The sequence below is a fragment of the Sturnus vulgaris genome, chromosome 18, assembly GCF_052056855.1.
Source record: "Sturnus vulgaris isolate bStuVul1 chromosome 18, bStuVul1.hap1, whole genome shotgun sequence".
Classification (NCBI taxonomy): Eukaryota; Metazoa; Chordata; class Aves; order Passeriformes; family Sturnidae; genus Sturnus; species Sturnus vulgaris.
The window spans coordinates 9,438,250-9,459,683 of NC_142260.1; the positions used below are offsets into that span (position 1 = coordinate 9,438,250).

The 21,434-nt window shown below is 41.8% G+C and overlaps 1 protein-coding gene and 1 long non-coding RNA gene across 2 annotated transcripts in view; one reads left to right on the top strand and one right to left on the bottom strand.

Moving 5' to 3' along the window:
- The window catches only part of MICAL2 (microtubule associated monooxygenase, calponin and LIM domain containing 2), a 116,580-nt gene extending 101,340 nt beyond the window's left edge, over positions 1–15,240 (top strand). Inside the window, exons 31-36 of the mRNA XM_088175745.1 lie at positions 2,196–2,290; positions 4,188–4,280; positions 5,703–5,796; positions 10,675–10,774; positions 11,899–11,972; positions 12,834–15,240. Coding sequence (XP_088031871.1) covers positions 2,196–2,290; positions 4,188–4,280; positions 5,703–5,796; positions 10,675–10,774; positions 11,899–11,972; positions 12,834–13,018 — 641 coding nt within the window. The 3' untranslated portion in view covers positions 13,019–15,240. The remainder of the gene's footprint in view (positions 1–2,195; positions 2,291–4,187; positions 4,281–5,702; positions 5,797–10,674; positions 10,775–11,898; positions 11,973–12,833) is intronic.
- LOC148221744 (uncharacterized) lies at positions 1,022–21,423 on the bottom strand. Its single transcript, XR_015807603.1, has 5 exons — positions 21,344–21,423; positions 10,022–18,480; positions 8,016–8,066; positions 2,211–2,295; positions 1,022–1,608 (listed from the first exon to the last, which is right to left on the bottom strand). It is a non-coding gene; the product is annotated as an uncharacterized LOC148221744 (long non-coding RNA).
- Between the last annotated feature and the right edge of the window lie 11 nt (positions 21,424–21,434).

Below are 21,434 nucleotides of genomic sequence, written 5' to 3' on the forward strand. Positions count from 1 at the left end.
AATCTTGGACAGTTACATTAATACAGCATTGTGTTATCAAAACAGCTCCTGCTCCAAGACAGGCTATTGTATTTATTTATTTTATTAATATTTTTATTATTATTTTATGTGTTGTATTTAGGCTGCAGTCAGTACCATGGCACAGAAACACCCCAGGAGAGAAAGGGAAGTGAGCTGTGGCAGGCAGATGGACACCAGGGGTGGTTTTCCCTAGAAATCTCCAGGACAACCAGGAGTGCTCCCACATCTAACACAAGGGATCTCCTTGGGAGCCCCTTCACATGACACCTCTCTTGCTTTTCAGAGGAGCTCAGGTTTCCTGGGAAAATGATATTCATGTTAAGGGAGAGGTTCTCAAAAGCATTGCACTTTCATTGTTCCATGGGGAGGGACAGCTCTAGTATAGCATATGCTAATTTGGAAATTAGGGAGATGCTGGAGTACTCAGGAAATATGTAATAAACAACTCCCAGTCTGAAGGAATGAGATGCCTACAAAGTGAAAGTTCAAGTCTAGAAGACTTGAGTTAATATTTGGAAAACAACCTAAATTTTTGAGATCATCTCTGTAGCAGATCAAACTTTAAGGCCTGGCATGTTTGGAGGCAAATTATTATCATGTAACTTTAGCATTGCAGTTCTAAATTGCAGAATTTAATGACTCAGTAAAATGGCCTAAGTTTGAACATTTTTGTGTTTGTTTTGTCCAAATTCTCACAGCTGTTGGCTAAGTTCTGCCTATCCCACCCTGTTTGGTTGGAGGGGTTTTTGGGGTTTTGGTTTGGGGTTTTTTTGTTGATTGTTTGTCTTCTTGTGTTGGAGCAGGCTACTTCTCCTCTAGACCTTGCAATGCTTCCTAAATTATTGATATCACCCAAAGGGGAGGACAGGACCCAAGTCTGCTGCACTGATCCCTCTGAGCTTGCAGCTTCACTGAGCACAAGGGCTGGCTGCTTCTAAAACTGAGATTGCTGAAAAAAAAAAAGAAAAACTAATCAGGATTTCTGCCTCAAATTACTCGGATTTGCTTTTATTGCTTTACTGTCTGGGATGAAATTGTTTCACAGATCCTGAGCTTAAATTGGGGCTGGAGGCAGAAGTCCTACTTCAGCCCCAGGACCCAGAGCAAGGCAAAGAAGAAACATCTACACTGGGAGAAGGGGAGGTGATTTCAATCTGAATACACCTAGAAAGCCAACTGTTGCCTTGTAGATACAAAGAAAAACGACCACTGTTAGCTTTAAATAATGTACATTTCCAAGATGCCCAGCTGTTAATCATTAACCCTGCAGCAGGTTGAAGCACAGAGACAGATGTTCCAAAAGCAGTTTTATTTTCTGAAATAAAGAGAATGAAGCTATGCATTAGACAAATTAAGAAGAAATTCAAATATTTACACCCAGTTGAAACAAGATGCTGGGAAAACAGGCATGATAAAATTGCTGCAATTAAAAGTAATTTAATTTATAATTCTGAAAGCATGCTTCTTGCAAAGGCAGAAGTTGAGTTTTCCTTTGAGTTTTCCTTATGGAGTATATTGTTGTGATGTATGGATTTTCCTGACTTCTTATGGCATTTTAATCAACAGCCCAATGATGTGATAATATTCCTAAAGCAGAAAAATAAGTGACGTTTGTTTAGACATAATTAATGAAATATTTATGTTGCATGAGGCCGTGTGATAAAGCCCTGTTCTCTTAGTCCATTTGCTTCTGATTACATTTGTGATTTTTTTATATGACCAGACATTCTGACGCCAACTATTTTACACTGAGCAGATGTCATGTAGTAAAAATGGGTGCCAGATGCTACAAGCCACATAAGGGTAATTTGTTTAAGAGCTGGCTCAGACTTGGTGCATTCAATTACACTGTATAGTGAGCCTTATACAATCATTTGGGTAATATGGCTAACTTCACATATACATTTTAATGACTGTTGAGTGCATTCAGAACAGTGTGCTACATGCACGGTGCTCAAGGAATTAATTTACTTGTAGTACTTAGGAAAAAAATAAAATAAAATATATAGCCAGACAGTTTTTGACAGGGATAAAAAATTTAATTAGTGCTGTCAGCTGAATTTCCAAATTGCTCTAGGTGCTGCTGATTAGAACTCAGGGCAGGTGCAAAGTGTCTGTTTAAGTTAAAGAAGAGTGTTTTTTGCTTCACTGACCATTTTGTTATTGTGTTTCAGCACATGAACACCTACCTGTCAGAAAACAAGCTACTGAGTATTCTACTTCATCCTCCGATGAGGAATTTGAATCCAAGCCTTCATTAACACACAAGGTAATCTTGAGTGGGAAACAGAAAGGAATTTCCTTAGTTGGGCTTTATTTAAAACCCATCATGTGATTTTGATCTAAACCATGCAGCAATTCCTCCAAGGTGGGGATCAGAACATTGGAGGATACATGTCATGGAGAGAAAACACACGAGGACAGATGAACATCAACATTTCTTTTACCTCTTTGGATTTTTAATTCCCCCAGGTTATCCCAGAGGAGCTCTTAATTTGACAAACAGACATGTTTCACTGGAACCACTTTGAAGCTGATTCTTAAGTGGCCTTAATATGTAGCCCAACAAGCAAACCCTTGAAAAAAATGAAGCCAACAGATGCAGATTTCCTTTGGGGGAATACAGATTCATTTGAGGAGTGCTGCAGGCAGGTTGCCTGGAGCACACTCTGTTTGTGGCTCCCACACTTGTGCTGATTAGGATAGAGTCACACCCAGGCCCTGAACCCCAAAAAGGCTGACTGCAGGAGATGGGGACTGCAGCATCCTGAACCCCAAAAAGGCTGACTGCAGGAGATGGGGACTGCAGCACCCTGAACCCCCCTACCCAGCTCTGATGAGAGGAAACACAGCTTTTAGTGTCTGAGCAGCTCATCAGAAATGTGTTCATCTCTTTCCTCTGCAGAATATCACTAAATGTCATTAATAGTATGAGGTGGCCTTTTGATCTGCTGCCTTTGGGGGTGGGGGGAAGAGGAAGGAAAACAAAACACTGAAAAATATGGAAGCTAAGTGGGACTTTGCTGTGCTTTGGTTCCTCTGTTTCCATCCAATGTGTGGCAGCACTTGTCCCCAGTGGCTCTGTGTCAGGATGTGCTGAGATGGCAGGATTCTTCATTCACCTTTCCTGTTACAGGAAAGACAATCTATAGTACAATAATGTTATGGTCAATTAAAAAAAGGTTTAAATAAAATAAAGAGAAGAAGGGAGGCATGGGAGCAAACTGGATAGAAGCAACCCCCATCAGTTCAGGCAGTCACAGGGAGGGCAGGAGCAGGCAGGGAGAGGACAGAGCTCCAGGGAAGCTGCCAGAAATGGGAAGAAGGATCAGCTGTTGCACATGGGCATTAGCAGTGATTCACTGTGATGCACATTCCCCACTCAGTGTGCTTCTTTCAGCTGCCTCCTACCATCCTTTTTCATGCCACTTCTGGCTGCTGTTTTCCCAGTGCCACCATTTGTGTCTGGCAGAACTCAGTGAGAAAAATTTTAGTGACTTCCTGGCTGGTTAATTTTTTAATTGTCCAGTGGTGCTCAAATATCCTGCCTCCTCAAAAATGGGAACACCACAGCCTTGAAGCACTTCAGGACAGCTTGGGTCGAAGGCAAGATGGAGCAATGGCAGTGATTCCCTGCCCAGCCCTGCAGCACTGCTGTCCTGATCTCCTGACAGCAGCAACAAGTGCCCTGGGGAAAAGCAAAAATCTCTGTAATAAGTACAGACATGGCATTAGGGAAGGTTTCACAGGGCTTCAGGTAGTATCCCATGATGGGAATTTATCACCTTATAGCTGTAGCAATGGAAATGGGTTGAATTTCCTTAAACTGGTGCTCTGCCCAGCCTGTGCATGGCCATGTGTAGTGGGTTGTTGTACACAGTCAGCTTTGGGATTTGGAAACGCTTTATTGACACTCACTTAGGGTTGCCCTATGAGCTTGAAAGCCAGCACAGCAAATGCATGTAAATGTTCCCCCATGGATGTTTCCCTTCTGCCTGAGCCCCCTGCAGTAGCTCACCCTGCTCTGGGCAGGGGATGGGCTCTGACTGTCCCCAGGGGTCAGTCCCAACCCCAGTGGCTCCACCATTCTGGGGAGCTTTGAGGAAAGCTGCCATGGCATACTCGTGCTTTGATTGCCTTTTTCTTTCCCTCTGTGTCTTTTAAAGACAAAAAGGGCTCTCAGAAAGAGAAGGAAGCTGGAGAAGGAGACAAAGCAGTTGATTAAGCAAGAGGAGCTGAAGAGGCTTCACAAAGCACAGGTGAGAATGGAGCTCACAGGTGTCCCCTTTGTCTACAAGAGGGACTCTGGGGATGGGGGCACCCAGAAGGGGCTCTGCACCTCCCCTCACTGCTCAGGGGGCTCACTGCCCTCGGGGCTGCAATCCCCCCAGCCAGCAGCAGCAGGGAGGTGCCTGTGGCAGGGCCCTGCATCTCTCCGGGGCACAAATCCATGTCAGTCCCTGGAGTCACCATAATTGCCATCATAATTTTGTAAATGTGCATGAAGGACAAGAGGGAACAGTGACTGGCAATAAGAGAGGGGAACTGAAGAGGGAAAGAGATAGAAAGGGGAAATAACATCAACCCTGTAGAATGTGAGAAACTCAGCCATTATCTCTGTGCATTACAGGAGGATGCAAAAATACAGTGATGGCTTTTGTTCTCTCCCTGCCACAACAACGAAAGTGAATCAATTTTTTCCTTAATGATGGAAAGTCACTTCATTTTATACAGACCTTGCTCTTCAGAAAATGCTAGGAAAGCTCTGGACTCTACTGATGTATTATTATTTCCAATTACAGTTTAAGATTTGCAAATGCACTTCTGCACAATTTGATCTCAGATGTATCCTGTGTAGTACAAGGGAAGAGGAGAAGCTATGTTTTAGTTTTTATCTGAGAATTGCAAATTATCTTGAGGTAACATTAGATGCATACATGATGACTCCTATTTTAATGCTTTGTGGAGACAATCAAGTCCAAACTTTTTGAATGATCTCTCGTATTTGTTAGGATGTTGCTGAGGGCTTGGTTTGGAATGCCCTAACACAGCCTGAAATGGGAACTGCTGAGCATCTGTCTTTGACATTTCAACCTTTAAAGGTGTTTTATGCTTTTTATCCCCACCACACCTCTAAAAATCTTATTTCAAAGGGAATGGACAATGGATGTAGAAATCCTTCCTGAAGTGCTGCTGAATTGTCACATCTTAGCTATTAGACCCTTTTCTTTCTGGGTCAAAAGCTGGTGAAATATGAAGGCAAGCCAAACAAAACCCCATGGATGATAAAATAGCTAGCAGAGCTTTCCAGCTGTAAACCTTCCCCCTTTATATGAGCTTTACTAATGTAATATCTCACAATATATGTCTCTGAATATTAAAGTATTGACTTTTTACACCTTGTGAGACACAGAAATGTTGTGATCTCTTTTTTTTTACAATGGGAGAGCTAAAACTCGGGAAAAAACTTGAGGTTCTTTTGGTGCCTGTGATACATAAAATTGTGATGGACACCTAGTGGTACATTTAAATTGCTTAGGTGCCTGGAACACTCAATGAGTTGGCAAGAGCCACGGCTCCTCTGAGACCTTTCCAGGCTGTTTCTCTAAGCACTGAGACCATCTTTTGTCTCTGAATTTTGAAGCTGTGTCTGTAGCTTTTCTGTCATTACATTTCTGCAGGCAGTCCAGCGCCAGCTAGAAGAGCTGGAGGAAAGACAAAGAGCTCTGGAGATTTTTGGTGTCGAACTGGAGAGAGAACTAAGAGGAGAAGCAGGTACACAAAGCACAGTTTGCTTGTTTAGTGGTGGGATTTTTAACCTGTACACAAAGCACAGTTTGCTTGTTTAGTGGTGGGATTTTTAACCTGTTCCAAAGCAGAAGGTTTTGATGGTTGTCATGGAAATAGTTTGGTGCAAAATCTGAAAAGGAGCAATAGTTGGCAGGACAAAAATGATTGATAAACCTTTTTCTCAAACTCTCTGTTAGCTCAAGCACCTTTTTATTGAATGCTTTAAATATTCTGTTGGCTATCACAGATTTGGAATTACTGACAATGCTACCGAACCTGAATTTATATTTCCCCCAACACCACCCTCCCCCTTTTTTTGGTTGGTTTTTTTTTAAGTCCCATCCTGAGCTTAATTTCATCTTGTGGAGGGAACCAGTGAGATTTCCAGGAGCTGCATCTCAGTTACCAAGCCAGCAGCAGCCCGTGCCTAGTAACAGAGTCCTTAATGACTTTCCTGGAGTGTGAAATGCCATTAATATGATTAGAGCCAGTGGCCATGCTATAGCAACAGCAGCCTGCAGGCACACACACAGACCCCAAGAGCACAGCTTCTCCCCCATGGGCAGAAGGTGACAGGGGTGTCACCCTGGCCCCAGCAGAGGCACTGCCAAGCACCCAGGGCAGTGGGGTGCTGCCCCTGGACAGCCCTGGTGTTGCTGTCCAGCACCCAGGGGTGAAGCAGAGGGACAGGGCTCCCTGGCAGTGGGGCTGGGAGTGCCAACCATGCCCCTCAGGGACTTCAGAGGGGGCTGTGGCTCTGTGCTGGAGGGACTGACAGCCTGAATGCAAACGTGTCTTTATTTACTTCCCCTTTAGAAAACTGAGCCTCGTGTTTTCCTGACAGGCAGTTGTACAACACAGAAAACCCAGATATGTTTTGGCACCTGATCTTGTTGTTGTCTTAACCAGGCAATCCAGTCCAACCCCTCCATGCTGGCCTTTTTAATGCCATATTTCATAGCAGCTCTCACCCCTATTCTGGCACTGCACTAATCAGTTCAGCAAGAGAGCCAGCTCTTGGCCCTTTATATTTATTAACTAATTTCCTAGAATTGGTCATGTCAGTCTATTCCAAATTTTATTTAAAAATTTATCATCCATTGTTCTTAAATGAAATCATACTCCTTTATCAAACAGCACCCCTTCTTACTGCCTGTAAGAAAGTCTGCTAAAAGGGCTGTGAGAATTTGGAGAGTTAGCTTTTTTCTTCTCATTTGTATAAAGGTGGTTGTTTTTTGGAAACCTCAGAAATATAGAGGGACAAGAAGCTTCTAGTTCTTGGGATAGACACTGAGCACCAGGATAAATGGCCCAGAGCCACTTCTTGTTGTTGCTGTTTTGACAATCACATTTCCTAAAGAAGGCTGTCTGCCAAGAGATCGATGCTTCTCATTCTCTTACCATCCCTGGTAATTGGATTGCCCTCATTAAGGTGAAAGTACTGTTTTTTTCTCCCTGTTGATTGTTTGTGTGTAGGTGGCCAGTTACAAATAGGGCAGATACTGAAAGGTAGGATGTTACTGTCTCTCAATAACTCTTGTGGTGCAAAAGCACGAAGCCATGAGTTTACCAGACTAAATGTGAGTGCTTTGTTGCTCTAGAAACATATGTGCAATGATGCAGGAATTGCTGAGCTTAATATTCTGTTCAAGCTTCCTAAAAATAATGAGCATTATTGTTTAATGAATGACCAGTGTTTATTAGGTTAAGTTGTATTTAAGCAGGTCTGCGCTTATGCAATTGAAGAGATTTAATAGGTATTATTAAGGTAATTAGAAAACGATCACAGTTCAGCAATAATATCGAGCTGCAAAGGTTGTGAATAACCAAATTTAGAGGCAGGCCTGCAAACACCAGTCTGCAGTGACATTTACGCAACTCTCCTCTAATAATTCTGTGAGCCTGGGATGAATGGCCTCTTTGTTAGGGGGAGTTATTCATTAGCTCCTCAACTGAATTAGAAGAGAACATGCGTGGGTGTGAAACAACTGCCATGAAGACTGATGAGCAAAATGAGGTTTTGATGATCTTCTAATTGAAGTGACAACAATTCAAGCATTAGAGGGGAAAAAAAAACCAACAACTCCCCCAAAGAAACACCCCAAAAAAAGAGAAGAAATAATATCAGTCCTATGAATAATTTTTCATGCTCGTTATTTCCTTTATTCAGCTACAAAATGCCAAATAATAAATCACTGACGTACCGTTGCTTTGTTTTCCACTGACATTTGTGAAGGCTTATGGAAAGCTTCTGCCTACAAGAAGATACAGAAATAAAAATCTCAAAACACGTTTTCCACTGAAATTAGCATAAGGACTCAGTTGACTAAACAAGTAATGAACAATGATGGTAAAGAAGAAAACCTGTGTTGAGAGAACGTTAGGAAATGTCTCCATGCTTTGCAAGGTGAATAAATATCTGCACATGTTGTAGCTAGTTTTTGATTTCACAAAAATATCCGAGGTGTCTCAGAATTTTCAACAGAGTCAAAAGAAATCAGTGGCAAGCCTGAAGAAATAAGGAATATGAGGTTTAACTGTACCCAAAAAAGTGAAAACTGGCCAAGATCCCTTTCCTGTGTGATGACTCTAAAGAGGGCCAGTGAAACATCCATCTGGAGACCAGAAGGTTCAGGTTTAGCAAATACTCCTCCCCAGCCTATACAATTCCCTCAAAAGTGATGAAAATAGAAATACCTGTGATGTAATTAGAAGAATGTCTGACTTTCAAATGGATCACAGTCAGAGGAGACTCAGCTAAACCAGGAGGAAAGGTTTGCTTTAGGGAAAAGCCAACATGGTTCACAAAAAAAGCCTCACAAACTCTTTTCCCTCTAACCTATAAAAAACTGCAGCATCTGTCAAGCTGCATTATCCAAAATGCTTCTTTGGTTTGTTCTGCCCTTGGAAGGCATCAAGCACTCTATGAGAATTAAATAAGAATTAACATTGGCAGTAACAAACATTTGAAAAGCTCAGGGAAAAAAATGCCCCTGGGAACACTTAGGGGACATTCTGTGGGATGGAGGAGGAGGCAAAACAAGGGCTACTTTCATCTCATCTTGCACTGAGGATTTTGCAAAAATGAATGGTTTTTTGCACAGTGCGTTATCTTTGCTTACCTCAATCAACCTACAATACACAGTCTTTTATTGGAGATACAGAGCTCTTGAAATGTAAAGAGGAAAAGTTAAAATAAGGAATATTTTTGCCTGAACAAGGAAACAACAAAAATGGAAGAGTAACTTTTTGTGTCTGTGAGGTGTTTTTACTGACAGTAAAATAGATCAAAATTTGATGATGCCACCATTTCTTATGGTGGCATACAAAGACCTAAGGCTCTGCATCCCTGGACTGGCATGGTCCAGCAAGGACCTCTCCTGCTGTCACTCTAGGAAGACACTTTTTGTCACCACTTGTTCACTTGGAAGATCCCACAGGAACACATCCATTGCTGCCAAGTTTTAATGGAATCAGGCAGGAATTGAAGAGAGATTGTTCTGCTTTCTCCCACTCTTTTATGCTCCTGTTTGATGGTAATTTCCAGTTGGGGTCAAGTCCTGATGACAAAGTGCACCCATGGCAGCGTGGCTCCTGTCCTTGGTGTGGGGCCCAGGTGACTCCAGGTGCTGGCAGGAGGTGACCTGGGTTCCCTGGGGTGATGGTGGCTGGTGATCCCAAACACCCAGCAATTCCCCTCAGCTCAGAAGGATGGCTAAAGGCCTTCACTGCCCAATGATGGGCTTTAAACTGCAGCTTTGGAGTGGAGTCAAACCCTGGCTCTGACCTTAGAACGAGGGGCAGCTGAAGCTGTAGAGACAAGAGGGTAACTCCTGGGGCAAAACACAAAGCACATTTCAAAATGACAACTGAAGGGCATCAGAAACACTGCTGAATTTCCCAGGATTCTGGCTGTCTCTCCCCTTGGTAATCCAGTTTAATGATACTCTTGTTAATTGGCGTCTCTGGAGCTTTATCCTGAGACCTTTCGGGTTAAGTTTCAGTGCTCTCAGTCATATGAAATAAAGGTGCAGTCCCTCTTGGAGTAGGAGAAATCATATAAGCTTCCATCCACAGAAAACATGTTAAAAAGGACAGCAAGGAAAAGAAATATATATGTGCTCTGACTTGCCATTTGAAAATACCCAGGGGTTCTTCATTGCCAAAGAGTTTTGTACAGATGGTATTTTAGGAGAGTAAAGATCCTTACCTGATGAAAGAGATCCACCCTTTTCAGCAGCAAGGCAGAGTCAAGCTGTGAGCTCTCTGGGAGAAAGGCTCTCTATCAGTGATGCCCTGGCCCAAAGTGTTATAAAGCCACCCATTAATCACAGATTTGTCATTCAAAGCAGATGCAGATTTAGAGACCAGTTGACAAGTGAAGGGAAATCTGCAGAGAATTTGCTACTCCATCTGATGTCTACTGGAAGCAGGGATTAAGTTGCTACTTGCCAGTGTGTGCATCCTGAAGGCTGATGGTGTTCATGAAATATCCACTTAGACACAGTTCAGCTCTGAAGCCCAGTTTCAACAGACACTATCTTGTCAAAGGCAGAGCTGAGAGACAGAAATAGTGCCCAGTAAAGTCTATGTGATTATTTGAAAGGAAAAAAACTTCAGGACAAAAGTGTTTTAAATTCCAACGCATCTTTAGTTGCAATAACCACAACTGTCAACTAAAAACAGACAGAAAGGTCATAGCTGTTGTACTCAGCCATTTCTGGGGTAAGTTGCATATAGCAAAACCATCTCCATTTGAAGTCATATAGGCTTGCACAGGAAGACTATTAGAGGAGAACTTAGTTGGCAAAAGCATTGGAAAGAAAGCTGGTAAAGCAGACTGAAGTCTCCTGTTTCACACAGATTCAGGCACAAAGGACGAAAATCAGATGCTGCACGAATGGTTTGAGCTGGTCATGGAGAAGAATAAATTGATGCGTTATGAGTCTGAGCTCCTGATTATGTAAGTAAGGACAAGCATTAGTATTAAAGACGGGGAGGGGAGAGGAGAGGGAAAAAAATGTACTCACAACTCACAATACACCTGAACCCCTTTCTGTGTTTGAGACAGCTGAGGAATAAAATCCAGAGTAGCTACAACCTGTTTTGAACGTAGATTTGCAGCTGAGGCCTCCTCATCCTTCCCTCTCATCACGGTTCAAACATTTCAGTTCTGTATGATCCTCTGAACCAGTGTGCACAGAGATGCTTTGCCTTCATAAAATGTGGGTCCAGTGAACACCAGGGCACCTTCTCCTGGAAAGGGAAATAGTCTGACAAATCCATCTGGTTTTATTTAGCATAGGAAAAAAAGATCTAGAAATTCACTACAGCCATGAAACAAGCAGATACACCAACATAAGAAGCAAATAAACCTCACCTGAGATGCCACTGCTGTGGTGGATGGGATGTTTGCTGTAGCTCCCTCACCTTGCCTCCCTGTGAACATGCTCAGACAGGTGGAGGTGACTCTCAGCTATTTCTCCACTATTCATGGGCAATGTGGGAGCCTCAGCAGTCCTCACTCACCCCTGGGTTTGCCACCTGTGCAGGCTGCTCATTGCCATTTATCATTTCCATGTCACTCAGCCCAGCCCTGAGCTCCAGCTGTTTCTCTCCAGATGTGCTGGTGCTGTGATAGCAATGCTTTCTTCTCACTCTGTCTGTGAGCTAAAAAGGCAACAGTGGGCTGCTTTTAGCACTGCAGGACACAAAAAGTTGTTGTCTGGATGTGTTAACTCCTTTGCCTCAGGACTTGTCCTGTGCAGAGGGTCTGGTGAGGGTTCATGTGTGGGTTCAGCACTATGCAGAATTCCACTGTGGGTGCCAGCAGCAAGGCACAGATGGCTCAAAGCCTTAAGCATTGCTGTGTATGGGGGAGTTCAACCCCATATATAATGTAAAAGGTGGCAGTGCTACTTCTGGAGCTGCTCTGGAGATGTTGGCACAGGTGAACCTTTTAGCATTGGCAGCCCATGAGGAGAAAATACTGGATAAACAGAACACAGAATCTCGTCATTGAAATCATATTGACATACATGTTTTCAATGAAAAAAGCTTCTTTAACATACTTTTTGCTACACCCAGAGCCCAAGAGCTAGAATTGGAGGACCACCAAAGCAGGCTGGAACAGAAGCTGAGAGAGAAAATGGCCATTGATGGTGAGTCAAAGGGGACAGTGTGCTCCAGCCCACAGGGACACCCGTGCCAACCCTGTTTGCTCCAAAAAGAACCTGGCTGAGGCTCCTGTGCTCCCTCTGAGTGCAGCCCAGCCTGACAAATGTGAGGTCTCTTCATCTGAGTCCTGGTGAAGACAGCTGAGCTGAGCTGCCCAGTTCTAGACCGAGCTGGAGCAGGAGCACTGCACGAGTAATTAGTAATTACCCTGCTTGTGCTCTCCAGGCAGCCGTGTCCAGCTGGGGATGGACAGCAGGGAAAGGAACTTCTTCAGTCACCTACACAGAAGAAGTTTTCTGCTCTTAACCAGCACTGCTGGTTACCACAGTATTTTGGAACTGCTTTGTGGTGCTTGGGATTACAGCTTGGGCTTGTCCTTTCATTTGGGATTTGAAAATCCACCCATGGGGAGGAGTAATGCAGGGAGAAGGGTGATTCCATAGCACTGAGTACCTCAAAATGTCCTGTTGTGTTCTAGGCATGTGGATTGCAAGTGACAGCAGTTTTCAGTACGTTTTCTGAAAAATGCTTTCCATTTTCTTACAGGTACTACATTTCATGTTGGGATTTTTACCTTATAACCTAAATTTAAACAACAGCTTAATTGCTTCTATAATTAAGTAGTGCTTTTCCTACTGCTTCCAGTCTTAATTTTGTTTAAAAAAATCTACTCTATACCCTAGGAACCCTAACTTCAAGTGGCCCAAATCCAGGAGAAAATTTCCCTGAACTGTAACTTTAACAATGCTAACTGCTATTGACTATAATGTTAATTCAAGCTGTGCACTAACAGTTAAAAGGCAAACAGTGATCAGGTTCTTAAGCTCTTTTTCGTGACCTTTTAGACAGCCTCAAAGATGAGATGGATCTGAACGAAGAGCATGAAATTTTTACCGAGATGATGAAAGTGGTTGAAGAAAGGGACAGACTTGTTTGTGCCTTAGAAGAGCAGAGAGTGAAAGAAAGAGCAGAAGACCAGCACTTCGAAAGCCTTATACTATCTACAGGTTATCAACTGAGCAGGATTTAAACAGCCACATGCAAATAAACATCCTTGCAGCAGCACTCCCTGTCACAGAGATACAGTCTTCTGGAAAATGAAGGAATTCAAATTTAAAATCAGCTTATTTGGGAAATACGTCATTTTGTTATCAAAAGCTTTAAAGCAGTCCTTTTGCTTATAGCAGAGACAGTCATTTCACTGTCAGCTCAAAGGATCACTGGGACACAGATTTGGACTGAATTTGCCTGTCTGATGGGCACCAGGGTCTGTGAAAGGGAAATCAGAGCTCCATTATTCTCTTGGAGTTGTATTTTAATGCTGAGAGTAGAGTTTCTGAGGAACATGATGACATCACTTAGCATCTTTGAGACAGCCTTACTTTCCATCTGTTTGTCTGAATCTCTGTGTGGCTTTGTTAATATTTTGGCACAGCCAAGCCTGGTCAACTGTAGAAAAGTCAGAAAACAAGCATCTCATAAAAATAGGGTTAGTCTTTATTTCTGGTGGAGGAAGAGTCGTTTGACTAATGACTACATATAAGCACTTACTAAAACTACTGTAAATGCAATGTCAGAAATTAATTTTTCAGGTATTTATAAGTTTTATTGCACTGTGTATTTTTGAACAAGAAGTTAAAGCAATATTAAATCCCTGCATTTTGTAAAATGGTAAGGGATTATCAAAGAGATGACTATCCTTCAGCTGTTACACGCTCAAAAAGTTTCTGTATATCAGAGACTGAGGTCTTTAAAAGATGATACGAGATAATTTTAAAATAGTAATTCAGACCCAATTGATATTTATAGGGCAGACTTTACTATGACAGACTTCACAATTTCTTCTTAAAAAAATCAGAAATTGTATTGTTGGGTGTGATGAATGGTATAGCAGTTAAAGACCTCCCCAAGAATCATCCCATAAAAGGACTGCAAAAAATGTTGAGTTTTTAATACCAACATTTGATAGAAAAGATTGTGAGTGTATTTAAATTACATTTATCTTGCTGCTTGAGAATATATGCATACTTTTTGCTTAAAGGGACCATCTCCTATCTTTTCTGTACATGCATTTGTAGATATTGGCAAAACAGCATGCAGAACATTCTCCTAATTTAAGTAACTTCTTAAATCAGAGATAATTCTGCCATTTAAGATTGGTAGTATTCCCAACTGTATGTGTGATGCACTAGATTTTCAAACTGGAAAGAACAAAGGGAAAATGAAAGAATGGGTTTTTTTTTTGTTTTTTAGGTTTGTTTTTTTTTTTAATATCCTTTTACCTCGTGCTCTGGGAAGATTTGATGTTCTCATTATTTTGTGAACAGTGCTAATTTGCAGCATCAGCCTATGGTACAGGCAAAGACAGAAGCATTCCTGTTAACAAAGCTTTAACCTGAAAAACCTCTTGGTGAGTACTAAAACAAAGTAACAGACACACTGGATCCTGTCACATTAATTTATGAGTTATCTTCAGGGGCTTTTTTGGTTCTGGGGGTTTTTTTTGTTTGTTTGGTTTTTTTTGTTTTTTTTGTTTTTTTTTTTTTGTATTGCAAGAAATTTGAAATACCCTTTCTAAAGGTAAAAGCAAGTTTTTGCTGTTGGCCACAGATGAATAATATACCTCTGTTGGTGCAAGCTTTATACTATTGCCCTGCAATATTTATTTATCTTTATTTATTAGTCTGTTTAGAGAGCGTAAGAGTGTCTGGTTGCATTTTACATTTTGGATGTTGTCTCTGATTTTGGTGGAAAAATGTTTATTTCTAACAGCTGTGTACAGCAAAGCTGTGCACTGTAGAGTAGACAGCTTTACAGGTTTGGTAAATAATTAGCAATAAGATATGAATTAAGATTTTAAACAGTGTTCTCAGTGACCATAACTTGAAGGGATGCCCTTAAAACACAGCATTCAGGGCTTTAACATATAATTTGTCTTTCATCACAGTGAAAAGACACAGAAGAATCATTAAATGTGTTCCAAAATAACCACCAGACTGTTTTTTTCCCCTTCTCATTCATAGCCTAAGCATACCTGATCTTCAGATGACATTTTTACTGAGATGGATTGCAGTCATTGATTTTTCAATCTAACTCTATTACTTAAGACTGACACAAAGTAGGAGAGGCAGAGCAGCAATAAATATTTTAATTTTCTCTGTTGAGATCTGCTGGTATTTCCAGTTTTGTGGAGAAAATTCCTGGGTTTTATCACTGTCTCAATCCTGCCTCATGCAGTCCTGGAGAAAACGACAGCCTAGGAAAAGTCATACTTTTCTGTGAGAGTAATAATGGTTTCAAAGGATTTTTAAAAAAAGTTTGAAAGCAAAATTCTTAGAGCTTCGCACAGGAGGAGAATTCTGCAGAAATCTCCAGTTATATAAAGGATTGTTTTTCTTCACCTCACTTGTACAATTAAGAAGTCCATTCACATTAGTGTTGCTGTTGCAAATAAGCCCTGAGATTTGTGCTTACAGCAGATACATGTTCAGCTATAAAACCAAACTCCAAAGGGTGCTTTCCCTTTAGCTGCATTCTTGAGAGTATTAGAATCCACAGAAGCTGAGGGCCATCCAAAAATATTCTTTTGCTAAAGAAACACTTTTCTGGATGCCCTGTGGTTGTTACACATGCTCCACCCAAAACTGCCTGCTCTTGGGTGGAAAAACCTGTCAGGCTACTGCTGCCCTGCCTGACATTAAGTACCTCACAAGATTAGATCAAAAAAATAAACCGTGCAAGTGATTTAGAAAATCATAAATTCCTAAGTCATTTAAAGCAGGTCATGGTGTATTGTGAGATTAGAGAAAGGGGTTAAAAAAAAGGAGAAGCTATGTGCACTGTTCATAGGTCAATTCATGTGGTTGGCTTGTACTAGAAATGTATTTAAGCACTGGTTTGGTTATCAGTTTTCTTGCTGCTCAATCTTTTCTGTAACTTGGCTCACTAATTTATAATAGATTTACTCATTTTTAAGTTCATGGCATTGTCATTTCGGGGTATAATGTGATATGCTGGAATGTACTGAGTGTGTCTAAATGGGCTGGTTGTGAGAAATTTTCTATTGGAAAGAATAAAATTCTGTTTCACTCTTTGAAGTCCCCGAATCATTTCCATAGAAATTTCTCTCCACTGACACCTACAGTGCAATAATGTGTGATGAGGACAGATCTATAGGTAAGAAATTAAATCATCTTCTGAACTCATGTACTGGTAAGTAAATCGCAGCATCTTGCAGTGCACAGATCCCTTTTGTAGTTCAGAAATAATGACATTGAGGCTAGGGGGCATCTTTAACAGAAGAGATTACAAACCCCAGGAGATGAACAACTTCCACATGTGATTACACAGGAATTCACCAGCTGGTTTCCTTGGGCTTGGCACACAAATTAGAACAGCTCCTTGAAGACTCGAAGGAAAAGTGTTGATCAAATGGTGATCAAAATCTTAATTGTCAATTAATTGTCAATTTTCAAATGGCACTAACTTTACCTCTATCAGGTCATGTTGTTTTGTTGCTTTCTGGCAGTGGGAGAGTCCTACTGCCCCAGACAATGTGCTGCCCAGAGGAGAGAAGGGGATAAGACTGGGGCCAGCACAATTGTCCCTGCTCAGTGACTCTGGACTCTGATAGATCTCGCCTCCTCACAGGACAGCTGCTTCTCTTCACAGGCCAGTGTGATCTCTGGCATCTTTGAACTGAGATTTTCCTTTTAGTTTCACATCCTTTCCTTCCCATCTTGTGGATTTTTCTGGCCCAGGAGCAGGGCAGCAATGCCATCACAGGAATTTACTGGGGTTCTTCTAATCACAGTGTGTGCACACTCCCACCTTACCCCTCTTCAAAAGATCACAGGTCTAAAGAAGCTCAGTTGGTGCTTAGGGACGTGGTTTAGTGGTGGATTTGGCAGTACTGGCCTAATGGCTGGACTTGGTCTTAAAGGTGTGTTCAAACTTAAACAATTCTGTGATTCTGTAAAAAGCTCGGGAAAACAATTTTGTAAATCACTGTTGAATCAAGACCAATCCGTTTGCCTCCAAAGTAAAGGGACATCTTACTGATTTTTAGTGTGTTTGAGCCAAATTTAAAGGTCTTGTGCCTTGAAGCTTCTGCTTTGTAGCCCAAGGCATGTGTGATTTCCACTGAGATTTTCACATTGGTTTAGTAGTCCTTTTCCTGAAAGATACACTCTTTTATTGCTTGCTTGAGCAAGTAACAGGGTGTGGCCCAGCACACTGGAGACTCTGTATATCCTTTAAGACTTCGCTTCTGTTAAGATCTAGAGCTGTCCCTGCTGGGCTTTGCATGGACTGCACATTTTGGCATCATGCAAATACTGTTCCTTCAGTTTTCATCCCATGAGCCTGGGTCCTGGCAAATACTTCGTGATGGCAAAGGTATTTGCTGGATTTCACCCAGATCTCTTTGCCTGATATTTATGAAAAAAAATTTTGTGGTTTCTTCTGTTGCTTCTAATGAAGAGACCTGACGGCCCTGCATGCCAGTATTGTGCCTGCTGGAATATTCATGTAACACACCTGTACATAACCACAGGCCCAGATGAAGGGCACAACTGAAGCTTATTAAGAAAAAGAAATCATAATACTGATTTTTTTCCTAAAACTGTCTCAAGAAGGACAGTTGCAAATGCAAGTAAACTTGGCCTAGTTTTTGTGAATAACTAATTGATGTAACAACATGTTACCAAAAGTAGTGAATACCAGGATGACCTTCCCATTTTACCAAAAAGTTTTAAACCCACTTTCTTTCCTCTGAAGCCTTCAAATTATTGATTTCAGTGGCTGTATACAACATGTTATCTTTTATCTTTCATGTACATTTTTCCTCATCACATCTTCATCTGTCTATTTTGCTCCTTGATGTACAAAAAAAAATTATTATATGTTTTAAGAATCTGTTTGGAAATACTCCATTACTTTTATAAAACTATGTTATTTTGTTATATTATTTGAACAGCATATTCTTATACCAAAGAAGTTAAGAGCAGAAAGCATAGGTGTCCTTTAAATTCCAGCATGTGCATATGTCCAATCTTAAATCTGACCTTGTGAGCTGGAAAGAAATTTATCTTGAAGCATGAGTTTTAGGTGATGCTGGCAATGAAAACGTGGAGCCCTTTTATCCCTGACAGGATTCTTTCTGCTGTTCTAAAGCAGGCACACGGAGATGGTGTGGAAACACCTCCTCTGCTCTGCAGGCTCCTTTGCTGTGCTGTTAACTATTACTCAGGGAGGGGTGGGCACGTTCAGCAATTCACCACACAGAGCTGGCAGGCCAGCACAAGGATGACTGCAAGTGCTCAGGAAAATAAAATGTGTAGACTTTGGTCTAGTTCTCCTCTTCCTGAAGTCAGCAAAGGGTGCTCCTGTAGGCAAGCACAGCAGTAGCAGCAAGTTGATAAATCGCTTTTTAAAATTCCACTTCCATTCTTTAAATGACCGAATGGTCAAAAGGCTGGAGCAGAGCTACACCTAGGAGAAAAATGTTAGTATTAAAAAATACTCTAAGGCAAGTAAATGATTTATTGCACAGTCTTAACCAGCTTGGCTGCTCTTTCTTGCTAGCCTAGCCTGTGGTTGGGATATTACATACCTTGCCTCTTCTGGTTCATTAGGAAAGTAAAACTCTGCTCCTGAGCTTTCTGAGTCTCATATTAAAAGAAATAAAAACCAGCTGTGCATGGACAGATATGCAGGTGAATAAAAATTATTTGAAGGGTGGAGAGGAGGAGGGGACTTAGCCACCTTTTATTGCCTGGCAAAAGTACATATGTGAGCAGGATACAATTAATTTGATGTAATGTTTGGCTCATCTGTCCGAACAAGGCGCTGACAGGGAGCGTGGTGAGAGCTCCCAGGGTCTGCTCCTCATTTCTCCGTGCCAGGTGCAGCAGGGCCAGCCTGAACAGCAGCCTGCTGACTGCTGTGTCCTGTGCTGGGATCGTGGAGCATGATCCTGGAAGTGTTCCACTGTCAAATATAGAGCAGAGCAAACTCCATCCCCACAGCTGCCATAACTTAGACCTTGTGTATACCTATAAAGGCAATATTAATTTCAGGCCATAACTTAGAACTTGTGTATACCTATAAAGGCTTTTGTGATGAATGCAATATTAATTTAAGACTATATTTTCATATATATTCCTACATAAAAAGAAAAAAATAAGGTAGCGTATGTAATTCTAAATTTAAGATACAGGGGGAAAATGTTGTTAACTATCCTCAAAGAGAAACGTCACAACTGGAAAAATACTGCAGAAATGTTACACACAATGAACTGCACATAAATCCTGAAAGAAATCCCAAAATCAAAGCTGTAAACTTAGGGTCTGGCTGTTGCTTTAGCATCATTACTTAAACACAGTATTTGAGTTTCCAGATCTGATAAAGTTCATCTTAAACACATTGTTTCATTTAACTTTTTCCCCTTGTGATGTCAAACTGACGTAGTTCACGAGGCTATTAAATAAGCAATACTGTATTTATCATTAATTTACATATACTGAGTGTTGAGAAATAGGAAAGATTCTGGGTCTTTTCAACAGTTTTGTGAGGGACTTAGCAAATGCATGTAGAATTCTGAGTACCCTGTACTGCACAGCCCAGTACCCGTTGCTCCTTGTGAGGTTTCAGGCTTGTTCCTTCTGTACAGAAATACAAAGACAAGCACACTTGTGCTTGCCAAAATGTTCTCTCTTCTACTGTGCCCACAAAATCCTATACTGACATCCAAGTACAGTTATTTAGCTCCAAATGGAGATTCAGCTGGGTCACTGTTCTGTTTGTAAATGCCACAGATTTACAGGCATATTTTAAAAAGTGCTTGATGTGTGTATTTCTCCTTTTGAAACTGTTTTTTATTATATTATTAAAAATTATTCAAAACTGTTCATCTCCTAATACATACACCGTATAAGCAGTGCTTCTGAAAAAAGAGAATAATGTGTGAAATTCAGGCTGAAATTTGTGTAACTGGTGCTATGAACCAGAGAGCAAAGGTAAGGAAAGATTGTGCTAAGGCTTGGGCTCATTCCTGCTTAGAACTGATGGCAGGATGGATGAATTGAGTTTTTCTCCAGGGCACATACTAACTGCATGCAACAAATAGGCATTGATGTCTACCCCTCATCAGCTAACCAATGTTACCAGCTTGTAAAAACACAACAATTATTAGCTGATTTAGAAATATCCTCATGGTAATTTCATTTCACTTATTATGCCTAATGGATAACTAGATATTTGCATGAAGTGTGTGTGACTTTTTGCCTGAATTGTTAATCAAGTGATTAAGTGGTAAGTGAAAGTAGTGCATCCAGATGACATTAATGCTGTTCCAGTCCTGGATGCCTCCTGAACCAGTCACAGCAAATTATCTGCTTTAAACATACTTCTCCCTTAAGCTGCTCATCTGCAAATCAAAGCAGGGTTGGTATAGGCAATCTATCGTGTTAAGTCATCTTTCCTTCCACAGGCTGGAAATATTGGTCTGACTACAAAAGTTGTTTTGTTTTGTAGAAGTGGGTATGACGATGCCCACTGCTTCTCACCACAGCCACAGCTGAGAACTGCAGGCAGAAGAGCTTTGCAAAATGTTATCCAGATGGATATGCACGTAGTAAGCTTGAACTTCAACTTGAAGGAAACTATTTAGGGACACTTTATTACTTCATGAGTTGTGTGTCCAGGTCTGGGGCCTCCAACACAAGAGAGATGAACGTGATGGAGCACATCCAGAGGAGGCCACCAAGGTGCTCAGAGGGCTGGAGCAGCTCTCCCATGAATACAGGCTGGGAAAGTTGGGGTTGTTCAGCCTGGAGAACGCTCCTGGCACACCTAGCAGCCTTCCCGTACCTAAAGGGGGTGACAAGACAGCTGGAGAGGGACTTCTTGCCAGGGCAGTGAGTGACAGAAGAAGAGGAAATAGCCTTAAGCTGAAGAAGTGTAGGTTTAGACAAGATACTAGGAAGAAACTCTTTCTTGGGAGGGTGGTGAGGCTCTGGAACAAGCTCTCCAGAGCAGCTCTGGACACTCCATCCCTGGAGTGTTCAAGGCCAGGTTAAATGGGGCTTTGAACAATCAAGTCTAATTGAAGGTGTCCCTGCCCATGGCAGTGTGTTGGAAACTAGATTATCTCTAAGACCCCTTCCAAACCTGACCACGATCCTGTTTTTCTATCGGTACAAACATCTGCTGGCAGCTGGGACCCTCCCATCCTCCCGGCCCTTCACCTTGGGGTAGCAGAGGATGAACTGAACGGTGCGAGCCTGACACCGTGTCCGCATCTCCCGTCACCCTTCGGCACCCCGGGCACGGTCACCTGCCCTGGGTCACTCACCCCAGCCCAGGTGTGCCGGGTTCCCCTGGAGCCCGGAGCGCAGCGAGGCGCTGCCCCGGCCCCTACAGGCTCCGTGTGCCCGGCCGGGAGC